Here is a 22,268-nt window from a genome sequence, read left to right as displayed (position 1 = left end):
CTCACCACACACTGTGTACTCACCACGTACTCATCACGTGCGTGTACTCCCACACACTGTGTACTCACCAGTGTACTCACCACACACCGTGTACTCACCACGCGGTCCGAGCTTCCACGGCCTCCTTGCGCACCAGCCGTTTGTGGTCGTCCAGTGCCGTGCCCAGCGCGTGTATTACCGCCTGCTTGTGCGGCAGCACCTGACAGGACAACAGCACAGTGTCGCAACAACACCGACACGTCTCAGCAGCAACAGCAGCAGCGTCACAACAGCAGCAGTGTCACAACAACACCGACACGTCTCAGCAGCAACAGCAGCAGCGTCACAACAGCAGCAGTGTCACAACAACACCGACACGTCTCAGCAGCAACAGCAGCAGCGTCACAACAGCAGCGTCGCAACAACACCGACACGTCTCAGCAGCAACAGCAGCAGCAGCAACAGCAGCAGTGTCACAACAACACCGACACGTCTCAGCAGCAACAGCAGCAGCGTCACAACAGCAGCAGCGTCACAACAGCAGCGTCGCAACAACACCGACACGTCTCAGCAGCAACAGCAGCAGCGTCACAACAGCAGCGTCGCAACAACACCGACACGTCTCAGCAGCAACAGCAGCAGCGTCACAACAGCAGCAGTGTCACAACAACACCGACACGTCTCAGCAGCAACAGCAGCAGCAGCAGCAACAGCAGTGTCACAACAACACCGACACGTCTCAGCAGCAACAGCAGCAGCGTCACAACAGCAGCAGTGTCACAACAACACCGACACGTCTCAGCAGCAACAGCAGCAGCGTCACAACAGCAGCGTCGCAACAACACCGACACGTCTCAGCAGCAACAGCAGCAGCAGCAACAGCAGCAGTGTCACAACAACACCGACACGTCTCAGCAGCAACAGCAGCAGCGTCACAACAGCAGCAGCGTCACAACAGCAGCGTCGCAACAACACCGACACGTCTCAGCAGCAACAGCAGCAGCGTCACAACAGCAGCGTCGCAACAACACCGACACGTCTCAGCAGCAACAGCAGCAGCGTCACAACAGTAGCAGTGTCACAACAACACCGACACGTCTCAGCAGCAACAGCAGCAGCGTCACAACAGCAGCGTCGCAACAACACCGACACGTCTCAGCAGCAACAGCAGCAGCGTCACAACAGCAGCGTCGCAACAACACCGACACGTCTCAGCAGCAACAGCAGCAACAGCAGCAGCGTCACAACAGCAGCGTCGCAACAACACCGACACGTCTCAGCAGCAGCAGCAGCAGCGTCGCAGCAACACCGACACGTCTCAGCAGCAACAGCAGCAACAGCAGCAGCGTCACAACAGCAGCGTCGCAACAACACCGACACGTCTCAGCAGCAGCAGCAACAGCAGCAGCGTCACAACAGCAGCGTCGCAACAGCAGCGGTGTCGCAAACAACACGAGCGTCGCAACAACGCTGGCGTCACAACAACGCTGGCGTATCAGCAGCAGCGGGCTCATCACCTTCAGAAGTGGCTCGCTGCCACCGTTCGGCGAAGGTGGCGGCATTCGGTAAAATTGCGGTGTTTGCGCGACAGTGCCTTGCAGCGTAACCTGTACTGTACGTTTGCGTACCTTGCCTCTTCTTCTCCCCACGTGATTCTGAACCCCTTTCACCTCGGGGAAATTTTCTAAACAAATAAGAATTCGTCTTCTGCACGATAAGTCTCATTGTTGTGTGGGGTCGGCTGCTAATTTCCCCCACCCCCAGATTCACTCCTTCGCCTTTATTCTTCGCAGAGCTAATCGGTCGCTTCGTAAAAAAAAAAATTAGGTGGCGGGGGGGGAGGGGGGGAGTGGAAATAAAGAAAGAAATTTATTTTAATGCGCCGAGCGGCTCAGAGTTGATTTGATGGACACGAAATGAAGGAACGGCGCGCGGTAAGTGGGTTTTTAAAATCGTCAGCCTGCCGCTTAAGCCGGCCTGGGCGCTGTGAAGACATTAGTATGCACCTTGTCGCACGGAAGTGCTCCCAATTGCGCGACGCGTTTAATGAGCACAAGGGTTGCCATGGTTTGAGGTCGTCGCGGAAAGCGAGCGCTCATTAGCGCCGACGATTGGAGTGGCGCGGTCGTGGGCCTCGCACGCAAATGTTTGTCATCGCCGGTGGCGTGGACCTTCGGGGTCAGGTGGGGGTGGGGGGGGTGCAGCCACTGCCGAATGAAGACGATTGGTGGCCGCTCGGTTTTCATGGATAATTTGGAAACGCGTCCATTCTGAAAGGCAATCTCCGGCGACCATTCGCGTGCAAGCGAAGCGATCCGCGGCGTTTATGCGAGCGGTTATGGAAGTGGAGGGATGGTGGTGGTGGTGATGAGCTCATTTCGCGTTTCTGTACGGTGCACTTAAAGTACACGCGCTTGGCGATTGGAGACTGCTCATTGGAGACTAGCGCGGTGTTGCGGTTGGTGATCGACCGGAGAGCCATATGATTAGGGGGCGGAATTTGAGTTTTGTTAAAAACCGAGTTTGACAAAATATGCCTTTGTAATATTAAACTTGTGGACTAACTATGCACAGGGTAGATCGCCAATGAGAAAAATACAAACATTGGCGCGAGGCATAATGGAGATTCTCATTGGCCGCTTGGGTTTGTCCCTGCTCGATTTTGTTGTCTCCGAGTTTTGGCCAAAGCTTTGTCCAAGTTGGCCTGACGTCTGCGGGGTAAGTCCCTGACAGCAGCGGAGCTTTACACTATTACATTTTTTTTTCAATAACAGCGAAGCATCTTCAGGAAAATTATCGCGTCTCCCCCGTTTCCCCCCCACCCCGCACCCCCCCTTTACAGACGGAAACGCAAAGCTAATTCAGCAACGCTTTCAACTTCGGTTTGGAAAGCGTTATTAAAAAGGACAATCGGGGCTTGCTTTGCAATCACTGTTCATCAGCGCCGGCCGCGAAACTCGCACTTTTAAACCGACGTCTTAAGCTCCCTCGGAGGAGCGACGCCATCGACCGACGCGGTTGGATTTGCGCGAGAAGCGCTCTCGGGACGCGCCGGAGATCGCATCGCAGATTGAAAACTCATTTCTTTAGAACTGCTTTTTGTGTTTGGTTTATGTCCTTCCCCCCACCCGCCCGCCCCCTCTCCCCACACACCTGAGCACGGTTGGTTCCGTACGATGCGATAAAAGTTCTACGTACGTACGTCGCCACCCGCAGCGGACTAGCGCGTGGCCGTGAAGCGGGAAGCGAAGGGCGACTTACCACGTGCGCTGGCAGCTGCACCAACGCGCAGATGCACTGAAGGGCTCCCATCCTCACTCTCTGTAACAAACAAGATGAAAACACACACACGCCGTGTATAAACTACAGAGGCGGGGTCGAGTGGGACAGCCTTGACCCGGGCGAGGCAGAGAAAAAGTTTGATAATGATACGACGGTGAAAGGAAGTTATGGCAACCGCCGCTCATGAAGCCCCACTTTCTCCGCGTGATAACTCCAGCTTACCGCAATGTTTACGAGCCACTATTACTGTAAAACATCTTTTTTTTTTAATACATATAATAAAGCGGCAACTGCACGGTTATTTGGAGAATTTCCTAAATATGTTTCCGCGCAGAGAATCTCGCGCTACAACGCTGCTCTTTGAAATAAAAATAAAAACCCCGGAGCGCTTCCATTCTGTGCTGCCAGATTATTATTCTGAAATGCTCTGCGGGGGGAGGATGGGTTGCGAAGGGGCTTAAGGAATCCACACGCAAAAGGGCTGCTCGCACAGCATTTTTTTTGCGACGCCGAACGCGGCAAGCGGCGCTTCTCGTAAAATAAACCCCCACAGGCGACCTCTGTCGGGGGGGGGGGGGGGGGCCGGGCGATCGTGGAGGTCGCGGCAAACCTCCCCCCGGCGGGCCGCCGTGTGTTTGAGAAAGCGGCATTAAATTGGCGACAGCCGCGGTGATTAATTGAATCATTTGCGGCTCCGATTAACGTAATGGATCGCTCCTCTTTACGAGCTCTCATGAGCATGTGGGGGGGGGGGGGAAACAGGCGCACGGGACACGCGGGAACTTTATCTCGCGTGTAAGTGCATGTGTGTGTGAGTGCGTGAGTGTGCACAACCTGTGCGCGTACATGTGTGTATGACACGCAAGCGAGCGCGTACATGTGTGTATGACACGCAAGCGAGCGCGTACATGTGTGTATGACACGCAAGCGAGCGCGTACATGTGTGTATGACACGCAAGCGAGCGCGTACATGTGTGTATGACACGCAAGCGAGCGCGTACATGTGTGTATGACACGCAAGCGAGCGCGTACGCTTTTTAAATAAACGCTCATTGTCAACAGTGGTGACAAACATCTGAAACCTTGCTTCTGGGCCTCCCCAAGGTCAATTCGGCCTGAAATGAGAATCTGGCGCAGTGTGTATACATGAGCACGATGGAGATAAAGGCGCATTACCCGTTTGCGTGTCGTGCCGACCCTCAGAGGTGCTTGCTAACAGTACTTGCCCCGACATCCAGTTAAAGGCAAAACAGGCGATCTTTAGTCTTCGTGTGTCAACCAATTGTTGCATCCAAATCGGGAAAGTAATCTGCTCAAACTAATGGAATGGACCCTCTGACGGCCCCCTCAAGATTCCTGTTACAAAGGTAAAATAAAAATAAACTGGCCATTTCATCTGCAGTCTCCCTGGAGGACGTGAAAAAAATAAACACTCTCCTCCTCGACCCCATTCCCCTACCCCCACGGTACCCGGTATCTGATGAGAGACATCGCCCCATCGCGGTACGCCGAGCGACAGTTCTCCGCGCGGGGTTTTGCGCGTTCATCTGTGCGCGTGTGTGCACACGCGTGTACGTGCGAGTGTGTGTGTATGCGCGTGTGTACGCGTGTGTGTACGTGCGTGTGTGTGTACGCGCGTGTGTGTGTACGTGTGTGTGTGTGTACGTGTGTGTGTACGTGTGTGCACGCGCGTGTGTGTGTACGTGCGCCAGTGCGAGAGCCACGTGTGCAGCCTCGTAAAAAACGTCGTCGCTCTCGTGCGAGCGAGCGAGCAGACGCCTCGAGCGTCAGGTGTGCCATCGATTGGCCCGCGAGCCGAGCGCAGCGCGTGCAAACCGCCGGAGCGCGACTCGCACGGGAGCGAGCGTCGCGAGAGCCAGCCAACGATTGCCGCGTGCGCGTACGGGCGGGTGAGCGGACGTCTCGCGGGAGAGCGAGCAGGTGTTCTACGAGCGAGCCCCGTGCGCGGGTTCGTTCGAGTCGGTGACCTCGCGTCGTCGGGAACGCGCGCGGCGGCAAGCGAGCGACGCAGCCCCTCACCATGGCCGCGCTGCCGCAGAGCAGCAGGAGGCGCGTCACGAGCGTGTCGACGTGCGCGCTCAGGGTGAGCGGCGCGTCGCACAGCGCCTCCCGCAGCAGGGAGAGCGCCGACCGCTGCACCGTCGCGTCCGCCGAGCTCAGCGAGTCCAGCAGCACGGGGCACAGCTGCGAGAGAATCAGAATATTTGTATTTACACTTGGGGAATCCGATGTGCTGTAAAGTTATTTTTCACACATGTCCAGTAGTAGAGAGAGAGAGAGGTCATGGGGGTTACACGGCCGCGCGATGCCGCGGCATCTGCCACTCATTACAGATTTGCGGGTCGGGCACCGGTGGGCCACCCTGGTTAATACTGCCGGTGTAATCGAACGCAAATACTCCGCCGCGTCTGCTTCACGGCGGACGTTAAAGAACCCGTGCCGTGATTCGAACAAGAAAAAAAATTCCCGGCGAATTACTTAAAATCGGGGAAAACCACCCCCCCCCCCATGCCCGTCTGTGACAGACAGCGCCTCCTTGATCGCCTTTGTGCCGTAATGTTGGCGGAAATAGCAGCTGTACGAAATCTCATGTCCGTACGGCAAGGCCGACGACGCATCCTCTACCCAGGAACTCTCCCCATACCCCCCCTCCAAAAAAACAATTACGGATAATATCAGTCCCAAAAGCCTATGTGTTGAACCCCCACAAAGTCACACTCACACATGCACAAACGCACACATATGCGCACACACACACACACACACGTGCGTCCCCCGCCCACGCACACGCCAACCGCCCACGCACTACCTCCACGCAGCCGGAGGTTCATTTCTCGCTTCAGCTGCTCACAGCGGGAAATCAAACCAAGGTGGAAATTCCCAAAAAAGGGCAGAAATTCCACATTCCCATGGCGCGGGCGAGTGTCTCTCTCCGCAGTATGACAGAGATCGGTTAGCGTGGGTCACGGTGTGCTGGATTTCGAACTGCCGAGTGTATATTAATCAACCCACATCTCGGTTGTACAAATTGGCACCTGTCCCCATTAATGTGTCTCCAGCTTTCCACTGTCAAAATAGATCATCTCAATGGGCTCTTACCTGGTTAAACAAAGCACGATGATACAATTGCGTTACCGTGCGTGCCGAGACGAGACGTGAGGCTAGCACGGTTGACGACATACATCGCGAAGCAAGTTCAAGGTACATTTATACAGGCGTGTCTAGTGGGGAATGTTATTAATTTTGTGCTCGTTTACACAGAAAGTCTCATGGCTCTGCGGAGTTTTTTTTGCAGTCCGGGGCGATGATTGCCGAGTATATTCCATATAATTGGTTTTTTACCCTTCTATCTGGCAACAAAACTGACACCTTTTTTACAAGGAGTCATGTTTGCATAGACCACAATACCTGCAGTCATAATGCAAACAAAAAACATAACTCTGATCACCTCTCTCTGTACCTGGGTTGCTCTCTCTATGTATCTTGGTGATATCTGTCTGCTTATATGTCTGTCTATAGTTTTCTGGTTATATTCTATGTCGCTATTTCATTATACCTGATGATGATTGCTTGTGTTGCAATCGAAACGTCGTATGCTATTATTTAATTTATTATTTTATTTTTATACGTGACTTTACCGAAAAAAACCAAAGAATAACTCTGATGATGTATGCACTGTCCTTGAAGTTGATTGGTCCACACCCGAGACAGCTTTCCTTAGAGCCTAGTCTCACATGGGTTGGACCAGATGACGCCAAAAGGCGCACAACCAGATAGAAGGATTAAAAACCAATTATCATATTCTTACTGCCAAATGAGGTTCCAATGGAGTATATTCCAACCGAGTGAATTGCGGATATTTCCCAAATTTGGAAAACTTGGACCATGACGTCGGCACGGGGGGGGGGCCCACAAGTAAAAGGGGCGTCGCTCGCACCGCTCTCACCGTGGGCATTTCGGAGAGGACAACTTGCTTGGGCAGGGATCCCAGTAGATGTGACAGCGCCCTCAGGCAGTGCGCCTTGTGATCTGCAAGGAGAGACAAGAGAGAGAGCGAGGGGGGGAGCGAGTGCCGTCCGCGCTTTAATTAAATGCACGGTCACTGTGGTCCCCGCCACGAGCAATGTGGCACAGCTGTTATCGCGCCCCCCCCCCACCCCTGCCCCCCCCCCACCCGCTCCCGCACTCCCACCTCCAAAAATAATTTAAAGAGCCAGCGACACCAGGGAAGATACTCGTCGTTGATTACAATTGCAAAAGGCTCAGCAATTGCAAAAGCAAATGGCTCAGCCATTGCAAAAAAGCAAAAATGGCTTGGCCGTTGTCTGTTATTAACATGGTAGCATGACCTTATTTAAAAAGGGGGCCATACAAAAACTCGGGTGATGCTGGGGTGGGCAGAAAGTGACACGATGTTTAATAAGCTGCAAACAAATTTGAAACGCTAAACAGAATGAGGAACGACGACACGATCTGCGTTTGCCCATCGTGCATTCTGCTCCGGCTTTGAGCTACCCCCACCCCCCCACCCTCCCCCCCCCACCACCCCCTCCACCACCCCCCCCACCACCCCCCCCACCATCCCCCCACCACTCCGTGTGTACGACAAGGAAAGGCTGAAAGCGACACCCATTAATCGCTTTCATTGTACACATTTTGCAATGCACCATCATTGTTTGTTCTTTGACCCGACGATAAGAACCCAGAAGGAGGGGGGGGGGCTTGAGTCCCCCCCTCCAGCTACCCACGGCACTATTGGTGTGAAACATTATTTTTATTTGGGGGGGGGGGGGGGGATTTTTTTTTTTATTATACAATGCTTGAATTTTTGTTTTTTTATACAATGAAAATGTATCACAACCAGTGTGTCTACGGCAGGGTCGGTATTTAGAAATGCAGCTTGCGACGGCCACATGCTTCTGTGAAATCGCTCTTGGGGGGAAAAAAAAACAATGACACATCGACTCCCAATGTACATTTTATTTCCCCTTCTTTACAGCGGGCGGCGGTGGTTGCGAGGTTTGGCCGTTGATGCTCCCGTCTTTGTTGAACCAGCGCAGCTTTCATGGAATTTTGTCGGTCAGATTTCAGAACATCGATTTTAATACTTTTTGCATTTTGTTGGAAAGTGCCACGCATGCTACTTAAGCAAATACCGCTTGCGCACACGCGCACCCATGCACGCACGCGCAAGCCCTCCCCGGGGCACATGAATCAAACCCTAGTTGATTTATTTTTTATAAACGAGCCACGCACGAAACTTGATTCATCAGGGTTTCCGCGTAGACTGTAGATGCCGCTAAATATGAACGGATCCATTTTTCACGAGGACACATCTGCCTTCTCCTGCCAAGGACTCGGGGCGATTCCTGCCTCTGGCGGTCGTGATTGATCTATTTAGGGCGAAGGCGACCCACTCCCACGAATGGTGGTCGCGTGTTGCTGGCGCTCGTCCGCAACAGCAGCAGCAGCAGGAGGAGGAGGTGTCTATGCACAGCCCGTTTCATCAATTCCCATCCTGAATGAGAGTCTCTCCCCCCCCCCACCCCGTGCCGTGCGGGTTTTGGGGGGATGGGGGGTTTACTTTGACCATACTTCATCACGCCGGTCGATGCCGGTTTGCGAAAGCGGTGGGGGTGGTGTGGGGGGGGATCGCAGATGCGGAGTGCACGCCGGCAATTCGGCGATTGCTTGCTGGAGGTGTGATCGGTGGAGCGTACACAGAAGTACAGCGCAATGGATTTTGCTTTGCGACAAGAAAGAGATTTGGAAATAAATACCGGATCGGTGCGGGTTTACCCCGACTCGCGCCTGCAGAGTCGAGCGATTACTCATGGGGCAGGTGGGGTTGGCGAGTCGTGTGAAGATGGAAACACCTTTAACTGCAGCGCGACAGGTATATTGCCGCGAGGCCATCGGTGTGCAGTTTGAGCACCGCTCTCTAATCTCCAGGCTAAGTAGATAATATAATGATCAGCTAATTCACTGCGAGTGGTTACAAACGTAATGATTGATTGGACTGAACCAAGGCGCCGATTAGTAATTAACACCGAGATGATCTTTGCAGGCTTGGCTTACGTAACGCAATTATAACGTGATTAATAATAACTCTTTCAAGATTCACTTTGAGGAGGGTGCAGCTGGCGTAAACTGCTCAAATCCATAGTCCTACACGGCTATGCACCCAAGTGTCTGCTCACTGCCTTCGCCGATGCGCACGGGACCCCGCGTGGTGACGGAGGGTAAAATAACCCCGACGACCCGCGCGGAGCTTGGGAGCCCTCCGTGCAGCGGTGGGATTGACAAAAGCACTGCGGCACGTATACACGAGCGGTACACGCAAGCCTGTCACATTCGGTCAAGTCTTTTTTTTTAAATCCTTTATATTAAGTTCGCTTGCTTGCTTGCTTGCGTGCTTGCTTGCTTGCTTACGACCGTGCAAATCTTTCGGTCGTTTTTTAACCCACTTCCCGTGATCCAATCGAGCTGACATTTTGCACACAGACTCGTTGTGCGAGACAATTAATGTTCGTGAAAAAAAAATTCCAAAATTTTACACTGTCTAGGGAAAACAAATTAAATATTTAATTACCAATTGCTTAGTACTGGCAGACAATCGTCTGACCCATAGGTGGCAGCCATCTCAAGCCAGAGGACGAGAGGACTCTAGCCGCCACGCATATAAAGGATTTAGAGTGAAAAACTTTGTTTTTACGGGTTATACTTATTAATCCTTTATATTAAGTTCGCTTGCTTAGGACCGTGCAAATCGTCGTTTTTTGACCCACTTCCCGTGATCCAATCGAGCTGACATTTTGCACACAGACTCGTTGTGCGTGACAATGCATTTTCGTGAACAAATTTTTCCAAAATTTTACACTGTTTATGGAATTTTTAAAAAATATTTAATTACCAATTGTTTAATGCTGCCAGAGGACGAGAGGACTCTAGCCGCTCCGATGCCACGCATATAAAGGATTTATAGTGAAAAACTTTGTTTTTACGGGTTTACTTGTTTCCCCCTAAAGAATACTGCTGCGTTATCTTCGGGGCGATTGTCACGTAAACTTTCGAGATTGTGATCACGAATCACTGCTGGCAATAGGCTGCGGCAAAGGTTTAGGAAGAAAAAGTAGCACGTGCTACTTTTGCTACGGGGATAATGCAGCACTGGGTTTAGGTCATGGAAGGCCCAGAGGGACTTTCCAGCACCACCTTGCAGGGCCCGGCGGAAGAGATGAGAAAGAGTGATCCGCCAAACACCGTCGGCTTGGTGAACTAAGCATCTTGGACAGGGTTAAGAGGTCGGTTTAAGGTTAAGGCTAGTTGACAAGTGTTGTGATAATAAGAATTATAACGACTTTTAATTCGGCCGATACCACTGACACTGTGTGTGTTTTAGCGATGGGAGGATACCAGAGAAAACCCACGGCAAGCTGGGGGAGAACATACAAACTTCACGGAGAATCGAAGCCCGAAGCCAGGGCCTTGTTGCTGCGAGGCACAAGCGGTACCACCGCGCCTCCCCGCCGAGTGATGGTTGACATTTAAGGGTGAAGAGTGAGAGGGCTGGGTGACGAGGGTTAAGTGTCAGGGCTGAGTAGCTGTGGCGGACACTCACCAGGCAGGGCGGAAGCGAGCTGCAGGAGCAGCACGTGCCCGTGCTCCGTGTACACGCGCTGGCGGAAGAGCGGGCGCACGTCCGCGTGCGCCGCGGGGCTCAGCTCTCCGTCCGTGTCGTTCGTCAGCAGCGCGAAGCCATCGGCCGCCGCCGGCCCCAGCTCCGGGTCGCTCAGCAGCTGTACGAGCTGCGGGGTCGGGGGGTTTGTGGCGATCACAGGAAGGGCCGGGGGTGATGTCGCCCCCCCACTGGGGCACGAAACTAAAACTAGTTTTGATTTTACTGGGTAAGGCCCACTGAGCTGTGTAGCTTTAAGAAGCGACCTGGCCATCACAAATGAGAGTTCAACCAAGTGGCTCCATCACGTGGAATTTTATAGCGTCCGAATACTCTAAAACGCACGTTGATCGTAAATGTGGAGTGAACAACACGAGAACCCGGAGAAAAATCCACACGACCGCGGGGAGAGAGACACCCAAACTCCAAATATACAGCAGCAGGCGTCAGGGTCGGGATCGAATCCACTACCTCCTGCATTCCAGGCGAGCTAGTTAACATCGTGAACATTCGTGTTAGACACTTATAGGAACACACGGATAACGCAGTCACCCTCCTTGAAACGGTCCAAATGAAAACGCGGTCAATACCTGGTTCACCAAGAAGGTCGCTGTGGGATGATATCTTATCACCAGCGCCTTTGTGAGCTGCAAGAGAAGACGGAGGGAATGAACGTGCCACGGACACGGAAATCCATTGTCCGAGCCGTCTACCCCGAGCCGGATGACTGAATAACGGATTGATTGACGTCGCCGCAGGCGTGTGCATCGCGTTCTTGCGCGCGAGCTGGGCGGGGGAGCGCTACGAACCCGGCCACCAGAGCTCGATTGCCGCTCATGGCCAACACCAGTGATGACTATTAGAACCGGTTCTGGGCCCCCCTAGGTTGACTCAGCATCAAATCAGGACCTGGTGTGGTGTGTAAACATTGATACTAGGGAGACAAAGGCAGCTGGGCATAGTGCTGGCCACCAATCCACCCATGTGCCGTGCCGTCCCTCATAGGTGCTCGCTAACAGCACTTGCTCCAAAAGTCTGCTATGCTTATAGAGGGGGGATCTTTGTCTTGTTGTACGAGCTGTAGCCTACATGCCAAGCCACCGCATGCCCAAGCAGCTTCTGTTTGGCCAGATGGGGCTAAATGGGTGTAGGGCGGGCTAGGGAAGAGATGGATTGGTCCAGGATGTGGCACTGATTGGACTGGCCGATGACTGGTACCAGCAGTGTCAAGATCGGTGAACGAGGTTCGTGAATGACGCTAGGTGGAGACGGTCGCCCTCCAGCAACAACGGAGGGCAGAGGCGCGACGCTCACAACAACGAGCGGAGTGGCGGGCGGCTAAAACACAGAAAGTTGGCAGTGGGCAAGCACGGTTGGTGCATCAGCCAGTCATCTCAGTCAGTCAACCAATGGCACCTGGGTCTGCCCTGTGACCTCCTGCCAGCGGACCTTTGACAGACCACGTGGCCTCAAAGTGCACCTAGCCTGGCACAAGCGCCGTGGTTACGTGACCGCCACTTAGTGGTGAACGGCCATTGTTGTTGTTGTTGTTGCGAGCTGTAATCGCCTGCAGAGGCTGTTTGGTAGAACAGGACAGACAGCTACCGACCCAGAGCAGCGAGACGAGGGCTCTCCTCCGCTCAGCGGCGGGCTCGGAGGGCAGAAGACCGCGATGAACTCTGTCCAGGAAGTCGTCCAGCAGGGAATCCAATTCCTCCCCTGCAGTGTGTAACGCGTTAAGGAGGGTATTCAATACACACCCAAATACAATGGAATAATAAGATACCTCCGTTGTGTTTCTTCACAAACAAATAGAATCAGAATATTATTTTTTTTTCAGATATCCAGTAGTTTCCACGGTTAGGTCAAGTACTGTACACCCTCCTGGCTTTCCAGAACAATATTATCCAGCGGCATTTTTATGAAACAAGAAAACTTGCGGTGCCATTCCCCTACACCGATGGGTGCCGCCAATTCAACCACACTTTAATCGCGATCGGGGAGCCGAACTCCAGCTTTGAAACCGGGGGGGTGGCAGCCCTCAGCGTCTCCGACCTGCCCCCCACCACCACCCCAGGAACTCCCACGTGCACGGCCTTGCCCACCGGTTGGGTGTTTGTTGAGCAGGGCCGCGAGACAGCTCGCCGAGGCCGAGTAGGTGGGCTCGTGCAGCGAGCAGCAGCACAGGTGCACGAGCACCCGCAGCAGTCGGTCCTGGGACGGCACGGCCACCTGCGGAAGGCAGCGGCGGCGGGTTCAATCCGATGGCGCCTGAGGGGGAGGAGGGGGGGCGACCCGCGACGCACCACGCTGGCGGGCAGTGTTGACGCGGGGGCGTAGTACGGTGCAACGCTGGGTTTGGTCGCACACTAGCCCTACGTTATCCACCACGCAGCACAGGTCTGCAGCCGCCTACGACAACCAGAATCAGAATCTTTATCCTGGAAGAATCCGATCAGCTGTGAAGCTCTTTTTCACGGATGTCCAGTGCGCGGCACTCATCCATCAACCAAGCAATGTGCAGGCTAAAACCTGCGCAGCTTCCGAGATGCGGCTGCAAGATCGGTCGCATTGCGGGCGATTCGATCGCAGGCGGATGGAGATGTAAGGCGTCGACTAAATTATTTGCGACAAACACCGCGCCACCACTGCGCTCCCCACCCTCCCCCTGACCCCCGCCAAGCCTCGCCGACTCTTTAAATGCGTGGGGAGCAGAGGGGGAGGGGTGGGGGGGGCGCCATCTGTGGTGCGGTGTCAGTCGAACGATACATCGGCATCACGGCAGAAAATGGAAAATTTTCAATCTTGTATAACACTGCGGTCGAATATAAAATTCAGACAAATTGAAATGCACACCTCATTCTTTTGCCCCGACTCCATGTATTAGAGCGAATACAACGACAAGTTCGTTCCCAGCCTCATATATACACTTGCTTCTTTGCACGTCCTAGGACGGAAGCTGTAATATTTAGGAAAAAAATTGAGCAGGGTATAATTGTATCTTGTGTAAATTTAATGGCAGTGAATATTGCACAAATGTATGTCATCAAACACTTCACTGCATTTCACTGTAGCACTGCATATAACTGACCTTCAATTTGTTCAAATTCACTGCTCCGATACTTTATTCTCTTCTGCTTTCGGTCGCTGGGGTTTAAATTAATTGGAAATCGATACAATGTTGAAAATCACCGAGAAATGTCCATTTTACCATAACGTAGAAGCATAAAGTAGACTGACCTTTTGTCTCAAGTGCTGAAGAAATAAATAAAGACAGCAAATCCACTTTGTTGCTGCGTAGAATTATTTTTTAGATTCACTTTCAATAAAGAAACGTCAAACTTAAAGCGAATTTGCAAAAAAACATGTTCTTTCCGCTCGACCTTCTTCTGCGCGAGTGTAAAAATCCACCCGCTCATGAATATTCATGATGGGGGGGGGGGGGGTGCAGCATGTGGAGTGACGTCACACGCATTACACACACACATTTATTGGCCCATTTTAAGTAGTAATATTAATATAATACCGATGCAATTAAAATTTTCTACCGAAATTTAAATCGCGCACTTTGCAGTTTCAAAGCGCGCCCCCCCCCATGTAATATTGAGTTAATCTGTACTGAAGTATCGGGGTCCTTGTCTAATAAACACTGCGATACGATTCAAAATTAATACTAAATTACACGGCGCGCACTTTGGCAGCGTGGCAGCGAATGCGGCTCTGCTGGAGATTAAATCCACGCACGCGCACGACTCCGCGCCGAATCTATACACACGCACGTCGAATCAAGGTCGGCGCATTACCTGGAATGACAAAGCGCGACGCGGCGCAGTACTTCGTTAATTAAAAACCCGAGTACAAAGCAAAAAGGTTTTCCAATCAAAAACACACCCCCCCCCCCCATCGCCCCACTCCCCCACCCCCCAAACAAGAGTCCACCGACTCGCTGCTGATGAGTGTCGGGACACAGAGACCCCCCCTCCCCATCTCCCCCAACTTCCTAAATCCTCCGATATAGCCGCGTGTACGCCTACACATTCATTTTTTACAAAAGTCCTGGGCGTTTCTTCAGCCCACGTGTTTTCGCCCTTCGACGCCCATCGACGCTGCGTCCGCCGATGACGGAACCTTTGCATGGGGCAGCAGCGCCGCAACACCCTTCTAGCCCAAGCAGGGATTGAGCCGTTAAGGCCACAAGCGTAAGAAAGGGAGGCGACGGGAGTTTGAGAACAGACGGTTCCATCCCCCCCCCCCCCCACCTACGGAGCTTGAAATGAGGTGCGTGGGCGGGAACGTCGGGCGGTGGGGACGGGTGTAAAAGACGAGGGTGCGGTGCCCAGAGGTCGCAACCGAGTACCCGATACCCGTACCCTACCCGATACTCGGCTACCCGTACCCAGCCGGGTACGGGTACGGGTAGCCGTTTGCGACCCTGGTGCGGCCGGGTACGGGTACGGGTAGGCCGTGAGTCACTGGGGTAGGTTACGGGTAGGAAACGGGTACCCGTACCCGGCCGGGTACGGGTATGGGTACCCATTTGCGACCCTGGTGCGGCCGGGTACGGGTACGAGTAAGGAATCAAAACCCATTTGCGACCTCTGGCGGTGCCCCTCGACCGGTGACGGGCGCGGGCGGAGCATCGCTCGGTGGGAGGTTACTGCTAAAATGTCGCGCGCATGTTATTTTTATTTGTCAAGTTTTCCTGTTCCCCCCTTTTCCCCTTCTCCCTCTGCCTACCTTCGATTAGCACGGCTCGCTACGTACGGTGCGAAACAACTTCAACGTCCGTACTACTCCCTTCCCCTGGGCCTCTTCTTCCCCCAGTATGTTAGTTTCCTTCCCCCCCTCACCCCTTCCCCCCATGTACGTCTTCGTGCCCCTGCACGTGATCCCCACCTTGGGTGGGGGGGGGGGCAGCGAGGCCAATCTCCTCCCCCCCCCCCCGCTGCGCGAGAAATCGGATTTGCTGCTTGAGCAGTTTCTGTTCTCCACCCTGTTTTCGCGATCGGCGTATTGTACCCGGCTCGCGCAGAGTTGCGATAAAAAAAGATGGAAAAAAAATAGGTACAAGCGTACAAACCAGCAGGATTCAGTACGGAACCAGCAGCTTAACAAAACGACGCTGCAGTGCAACTCCTCTTTTCCACGGCCGAGTTGTGGGTGGTGGGTGGCGAACTACATGGATCATCTTCTTGGTTCTTTCGGTAATGTCACGTAGAAGGGAAATAATAAAATAATAAAAATAGAACATAATAAAATACAATAGTGAGAAAAAATACAATAGTGAGTATTGTATTTTATTATGTTTCATTATTTTATTATTTCCCTTCTACGTGACATTACCGACAGAACCAAGAAGATGAATCCCTGCAGTCGCGAAAGCTTTAAATCGAAATTCGTGGCTCATGTCTGTACTCTAACCATTCGCTTGTAAGGCAACCCTCAAGCCCACCCCCACCCCAGCTCACGAGGTGTGGCTGCACCTCTAAGCGGGGGGGGGGGGGGAGGGGGGGTGGTGGCGGTTGTGACGGTGGCGGTGGTTGTGGCGACGGTGGTGACCGCGTACCGTTCGGGGCAGGAAGGAGAGGCACGCGGAGAGTAGCACCGTCAGCTGCGTCTGCGGCGTCGGAGATTCCGCCTGGCGGGAGGGGAAACGCCAAACAATTTACTCGACGGTACCAGCCGTGGGGGCCATGAACCTCAAGGGTTCCGATTTCTTTTAAGTGGCCAACTCCAGTGAATTATGTGAGAATTACTTCATACGAGTGTGTTATCAAATCATTCACTCTTAATAAGCACGTGAATACGTCGGCACAACTCAAGTGTCGCTACCTTAGGTGGTATCGATGTCTGCTGTGGCCCCCATGGACTAACGGGAGTGACGGGCAGGGATGTCATTATGTGTGTGTGTGCGTGTAACGTGTGTGTGTACCATGTGTGTGTACCGTGTGTAACGTGTGTATATAACGTGCGTATAATGTGTGTACCCTGTGCATGTAAAGTTTGTAATGTGTGTAACAACTGTAACGTGTGTATGTGTAACGTGTGTGTGTAACATGTGTAACGTGTGTATGGGTAAAGTGTGTGTGTGTAACGTGTGTGTGTGTAACGTGTGTGTGTGTGTGTGTAACGTTTGAGTGTGTGTGTAGCGTCTGTATAATGTGTGTAACGTGTGTATGCGTGTGTAACGTGTCTGTGTGTCACATGTGTATCGTGCGTGACGTCGTTACGTGGTGTGTGTGTGTAAATCCGCACTGCTCTCGCTCCTGTTTGGGGAAATAAAAATAATAATCTCAGTCGTCTTTCTTGATCTATCTCTGTCTGTCTCTGTCTAGATGTGTGTCATTGTGTCTCTTCTTCCTTTCTGTGCGCATCTGTGCATGTCTGTGTCACTGTATTTTTTTGTCTATCTCTGTACGTGTCCCTCGGTGTCTCCCTGTCTGTGATTTTGTCTCAGTGGTTACCATCGTCATCTGTCTTGTCATAATCTATCTCTTTCTGTGTCTCTGTGTCACTTGGTGTCTTTCTCTCTGTGTCCCAGTATTTTGTTGTCATGCGTCTGTCTCATGATGTCTCTCTCCATGTCTTTGTCCTTTCCCCGCTGTGTGTCTGTCTGTATTGGTGTCTCTCTCCCTCTGTTCGTGTCTGCCTCACTGTGTGTCTCTGTGTCCGAATCCTGCCGAGTACACCTTTCCGTTCTGTGTGACCATCTCTCTCCATGTCTGTCCGTGATCCGTGTCTGCTATCTCTGGGATCCCATCTTAAAACTATTTTTTATATTTCACCAGGTGAGGCCCACTGAGCTGCACATAGAGCTCGTTTTCAGAGGCGACCTGGCCACAAATGATAGCTCAACATGTGTAAATTGATAGCACCCCAGAGAAAAAAAAACACAGGACCACAAGGAGAGAGACACGCAAACTCCAAAAATACAGCAGGCATCAGGGTCTGGATCAAACCCACAATCTCCTGGATACCAGGCGAGGTAGTTAACATCTCGCCATCGTGGCACCCACAGGGCCCCAAACGCACCCCACGTCCCCACACACGGCCAACTCGGGCGGACGCGGGAACGTACGTGGAGCGGCTGGAAGGAGGCTGCGGCTGCACCATCCTCCTGCAGGAGGCTCAGGTCTCCGTCCAGGAATAAGGACACGATTTGGGAAACGATGCCGTCCGCCCAGCTGCCGCGACAAGGAGGGAGGGGATGCAGAGGAGGGCAGCTCGGATTTGTACGGTCGGTCAAGGCGAACGCAGCTTTAGTACGTATTATCCACATGCAGAGTATGACAGAGAAGACAAGATAAAGATCCCCGCCCTCGCGTAGCCTGAACAGACTGTTGAGGCAAGTGCTGTTAGCGAGCACCTATGAAGGACGGCACGGCACACGAGGGGGAGGGTGGCCAACACCACGCCCGGCGATGTTTTACACACCGCACCAGGTGCTCATTTGAGGTTCAGTTGACCTAGGGGAGGCCTCGGACCGGCTCAGATAACGGTGACTGGTGTTGACCATGAGCAGGAATCGAACTCTGGTTGCCGATTTTGTAGTGCAGTGCGCTAACCGCTGCACCATGCACAAAGACAAAGATCCCCCGTATAGCCTTAACAGACTGTAGGGGCAAGTGCTGTTAGCGAGCACCTATGAAGGCCGGAACGGTACACGAACGAGGGGGTGGGTGGCCAGCACCACGCCCGACCGCCTTTGTCTCCCCAGTGGCGATGTTTACACACCGCACCAGGTACTGATTTAAGGCTGAGTCGACCTAGGGGAGGCCCAGGACCGGTTCAGATAATCGTCACTGGTGTTGGCCGTGAGCGGGAATCGAACCCGGGTCGCCAGGTTCATAGCGCAGCGCGCGAACCGCTACACTACCGCTCCCCATGCACACACACACACTTCTCAGTGCCTGCCCCAGGAATCAAAACCCAGACCCAGCAGTGACTAGGCCGGGTAAAGCACTCGATACGGCGCACAGGCTATTGCTGGCTCAAGGTCTTCAGACAAAATCCCCTGAGCCCCCCTGCCTAGACACATGACAACCACACAGGCACAGGACATGGCCATCGATTTCCACTTATATATTGAGCTTATCAAATGCATTGTTAATGGCTTCCTTGCCGGCTGGTGATCGCACTCATTACGCCTCGGCACGAATGGCACAAAGGTTCACCAATTGTCAAATTCTAGTGAAAATGCCGGCGAAAATCGACAGCAGCCCTAAGAGGCACACTTGGACAGCCGCTGGCACCAGACAATGGGCAATTTATTTCCTTTCTTTTCTTTTTGAGGTGGAGCCCAGCTTAGCGAGAAAGGGCAAAAAAAAAACCTCTGTGACAAAGGACTGTGGAGAGGCTAAGTTTAAAGTGCCCTTCTCAGAGGAGGAGGTGGTGGTGGCTGCTGGCGGAGAGATGAGCGAGCACTGGAGCCAGCACAGCTGAGCTCCTCTGTGTTTACATTCACCTTACAGCAGCCACATGCAATTAAAAAGCGGGTCCTCAAGTGGCGTGTGTTGACGGTTTCCACAAGACCACCACAAATGACTGCACGCATAAATACAATAAGAAAAAATCCACGTCGCATTAAATCTGGTTCAGCGCTTAATTTGGCTAAATGCCAGCCCTGAAAATTAAATATCAGTTTGAATGTGACGCATCTAACATTGCTCTTATTACTCTCGTATGCACAGTGGGTGGGAAATCGCTGCCCCAAAACTCCGTGGATTCGAGGGTACGTGAAGGCATCTTGGAGGAAGCACTGAAATTCCAGATTCCATGAGCGATAGAATCGAATATTATTGCTACAGAAGGATCCTGCATCTAAGCTGGACCCAAAGAGCGACCAACGTAGAAGTAAGAAAAGGGTTGCAAGTAGAAGAAGACGACCTGGTGATGATGCAGGCGGTGATGAGAATGACATTGGTACTATTTGGACACGTATGAAGGATGGACAACAGGAAAATTAAAATTTTTATTGGTCGGAAAAATATAACGAACCGGAAAGAGAGGAAGACCTCACAGAGAATGGCTTGACGACGACATCACAAGAGATGGGCGCCAGAAAGACGCGGCCAACTGCTTGCGGACATTGGCACGAGACAGAGGAAAGTGTAAACACAAGACGAAATGTGCACGGGGCGATCTGCCCCATGGATTGTGATCACGATCATCATGGGCCGTGGAAGAGGTCGCGCTGTTCTGCGAGCTCCAAATGGACACTTTGATCTCATCACATCGACACCGTTCCATTTATTCATTTCGTGTCCAATCAAACCCAACTAGGCCGGATCAACGACGACCAAATTGTGGGCAGAAGCCCACGCACGCTCAGTAGCACGGTGACCCGTGGAAGAAACGCGCTCGCCATTGGGCCAGCCAGATTACTCCTAATCTACAACTCCTCCAACACTGACACACAACTAGCATCAAACCCGGATATCACGGTCGATCGCACAGACGTTGGCATTTGAAGCGCACCGCAAGGCCCGTTAGGCAGAGGGACCGGGGCGTGCAGTGTTCTCTCCGCTCTCGATCACGGAGGCGGGCGTTCGTTGAAAGAGCTCAGTGCGCGTAAGCGTGTGGTGGGAGTGCAGACCTGCTCTCCGCCGCCCGGCTCGACAAGGTGCTCAGGACCTTCGCGATGGAAGCCACGACCTCCTCGGAGCGCAAGAATTCTGCGGCGCGTCTCGCTGGGGAATTTAGAAAAGGTGCGATCGAAAAACAAATGAATAGAAAAAACATTTTTACGCGAAAAATCAATTATTTGTGATGTGAAAGATGACGCGACTCAAAAAAAAACCCCTATATTATGGATGATATTGGTCGCGAAAGCCTACGTGTTAAACTGAAAGATGATGTTTAAAACAATTCACGGGCGGGGAGTGTTAAGGATATTACAGCACTCGATGTAATGATACCTGGCAAGCTTCCAACACAACAGCACTGTGTAGGCTACATGTGAGTGGTTGTGCGTCGTTTGCAATGACGCCAAGACTGGAGTAGTTTCCAGACAGTCTGAGAGACGCGCAGAGATAACCAAAACCCAGTTGCAGCTTTCAACAGACTGCTGGGGCAAGTGTCAAGAGCGAGCGCCTATTAAATTCGAAAAGGCGCACGAGGGGGACGGGCGAGGTCGGCACTACGTAGCCCGATGTTTGCACACACAGCATCAGGTACTGATTTAAGGCCGAGCTGACCTACTAGTGTTGTTATCCACGGCCGGGATTCAAATGCCACAAGACGTGGAAGAACACATGGGACCGCGACCGACACCAGGGGCTGCAGCATACTTTGCTGGGAGTCGAGCGACCGACTGCGGAAATCGGCTCTTGCGCGCTGGGGCTTTACGAAGGCGAATGAAGCCCAGACTGGTGTGTCGGGAAGAGGTGTGGGTCAGCAAGTGGTGTGGGGGAGCGGTGGTCTTAGTGGTTAACGTGCTAACAACAGCACGGTCTCATTTGATCGGACTCATCTGGACTGTTTCATTTTGTATTTTTGGTTGCGTCCGTCTCATCTGCAACCGTCTCCTGTGTCACCTGTTGCCCATTTCGATCTCGTTTGCTCTGTTTGTTTGGCTCGTTGAGTTTTAGCCTCTAGAAAATTAAGATTTTTTTTTTTATATCTACGTGACTTTACCGAAAGAACCAAAGAGTATAGAAATATGTCCGTTTGCATGACTGATTCTCACACGCGCAATTTTACGCACGCATCGTGAGCATTAGATGTTAGTCGACAAAACAAACATGCCTAGTTGCAACCAAAAAGTGCCCGTTTGGTTGCAACAAGGCATGCGATGATGCATCGATTAACTGATTAAAAATTTATCTTGGGCTCGTGAAACATGCAGAGTCGTGCGCGAGACCATTTCTTATTTCCGATTTACGAAAAATTGGATGCTTCCGTTGTATTCGTGCCCGCAAACCAGCATGACCTGGCAAAGCGGGGAGCAATCGAGCAAGCAAAGCAAGACGAATCGATTCATCTTTCCGAGAGCTGGCCAAGGTACAGCGGCCAGAGCAGAGTGGACCGATCGATGAATCATCTCGCGAGCTGGATCGGGGAGAGCTAGTGAGCGAGTAAACAGGACAAACCGATGAATCGCTACGCGGGGGTGGCGAGCGGGTCGAGAGGAGAGACTCACGCGGGAGCGTGGCGCACACGGCCAGGCGTAGGAGGTGCGGCACGGCCGTGGTGTAGAGGAGGCGCCGGCAATCTTCGACTCCGCTCCGAGCCTCGGCCACAGACAGGAGGGTGGCGCATGCCGCCAGCGCAGCTTCCTCTGGAGCCCACAAAAAAAAACAACCCAAAG

General features: G+C 52.6%; 1 protein-coding gene across 1 annotated transcript in view; it reads right to left on the bottom strand.

Annotated features, from left to right (window-relative positions):
* Nucleotides 1–22,268, bottom strand: part of LOC133342969 (MMS19 nucleotide excision repair protein homolog) — a 49,920-nt gene that overhangs the window by 2,431 nt on the left and 25,221 nt on the right. The window contains exons 19-30 of the mRNA XM_061552373.1: nt 22,101–22,238; nt 20,556–20,649; nt 18,039–18,144; nt 16,527–16,598; nt 13,066–13,192; nt 12,570–12,679; nt 11,551–11,607; nt 10,904–11,090; nt 7,229–7,311; nt 5,302–5,466; nt 3,241–3,300; nt 99–199 (exon numbers count right to left, since the gene is read on the bottom strand). Coding sequence (XP_061408357.1) covers nt 99–199; nt 3,241–3,300; nt 5,302–5,466; nt 7,229–7,311; nt 10,904–11,090; nt 11,551–11,607; nt 12,570–12,679; nt 13,066–13,192; nt 16,527–16,598; nt 18,039–18,144; nt 20,556–20,649; nt 22,101–22,238 — 1,300 coding nt within the window. The remainder of the gene's footprint in view (nt 1–98; nt 200–3,240; nt 3,301–5,301; nt 5,467–7,228; nt 7,312–10,903; nt 11,091–11,550; nt 11,608–12,569; nt 12,680–13,065; nt 13,193–16,526; nt 16,599–18,038; nt 18,145–20,555; nt 20,650–22,100; nt 22,239–22,268) is intronic.

The sequence above is a fragment of the Lethenteron reissneri genome, chromosome 16 (genome assembly GCF_015708825.2).
Source record: "Lethenteron reissneri isolate LAM-NWPU_2019-01 chromosome 16, ASM1570882v1, whole genome shotgun sequence".
Lineage (NCBI taxonomy): Eukaryota > Metazoa > Chordata > Hyperoartia > Petromyzontiformes > Petromyzontidae > Lethenteron > Lethenteron reissneri.
This window is presented reverse-complemented; position numbering and strand designations above follow the sequence as displayed.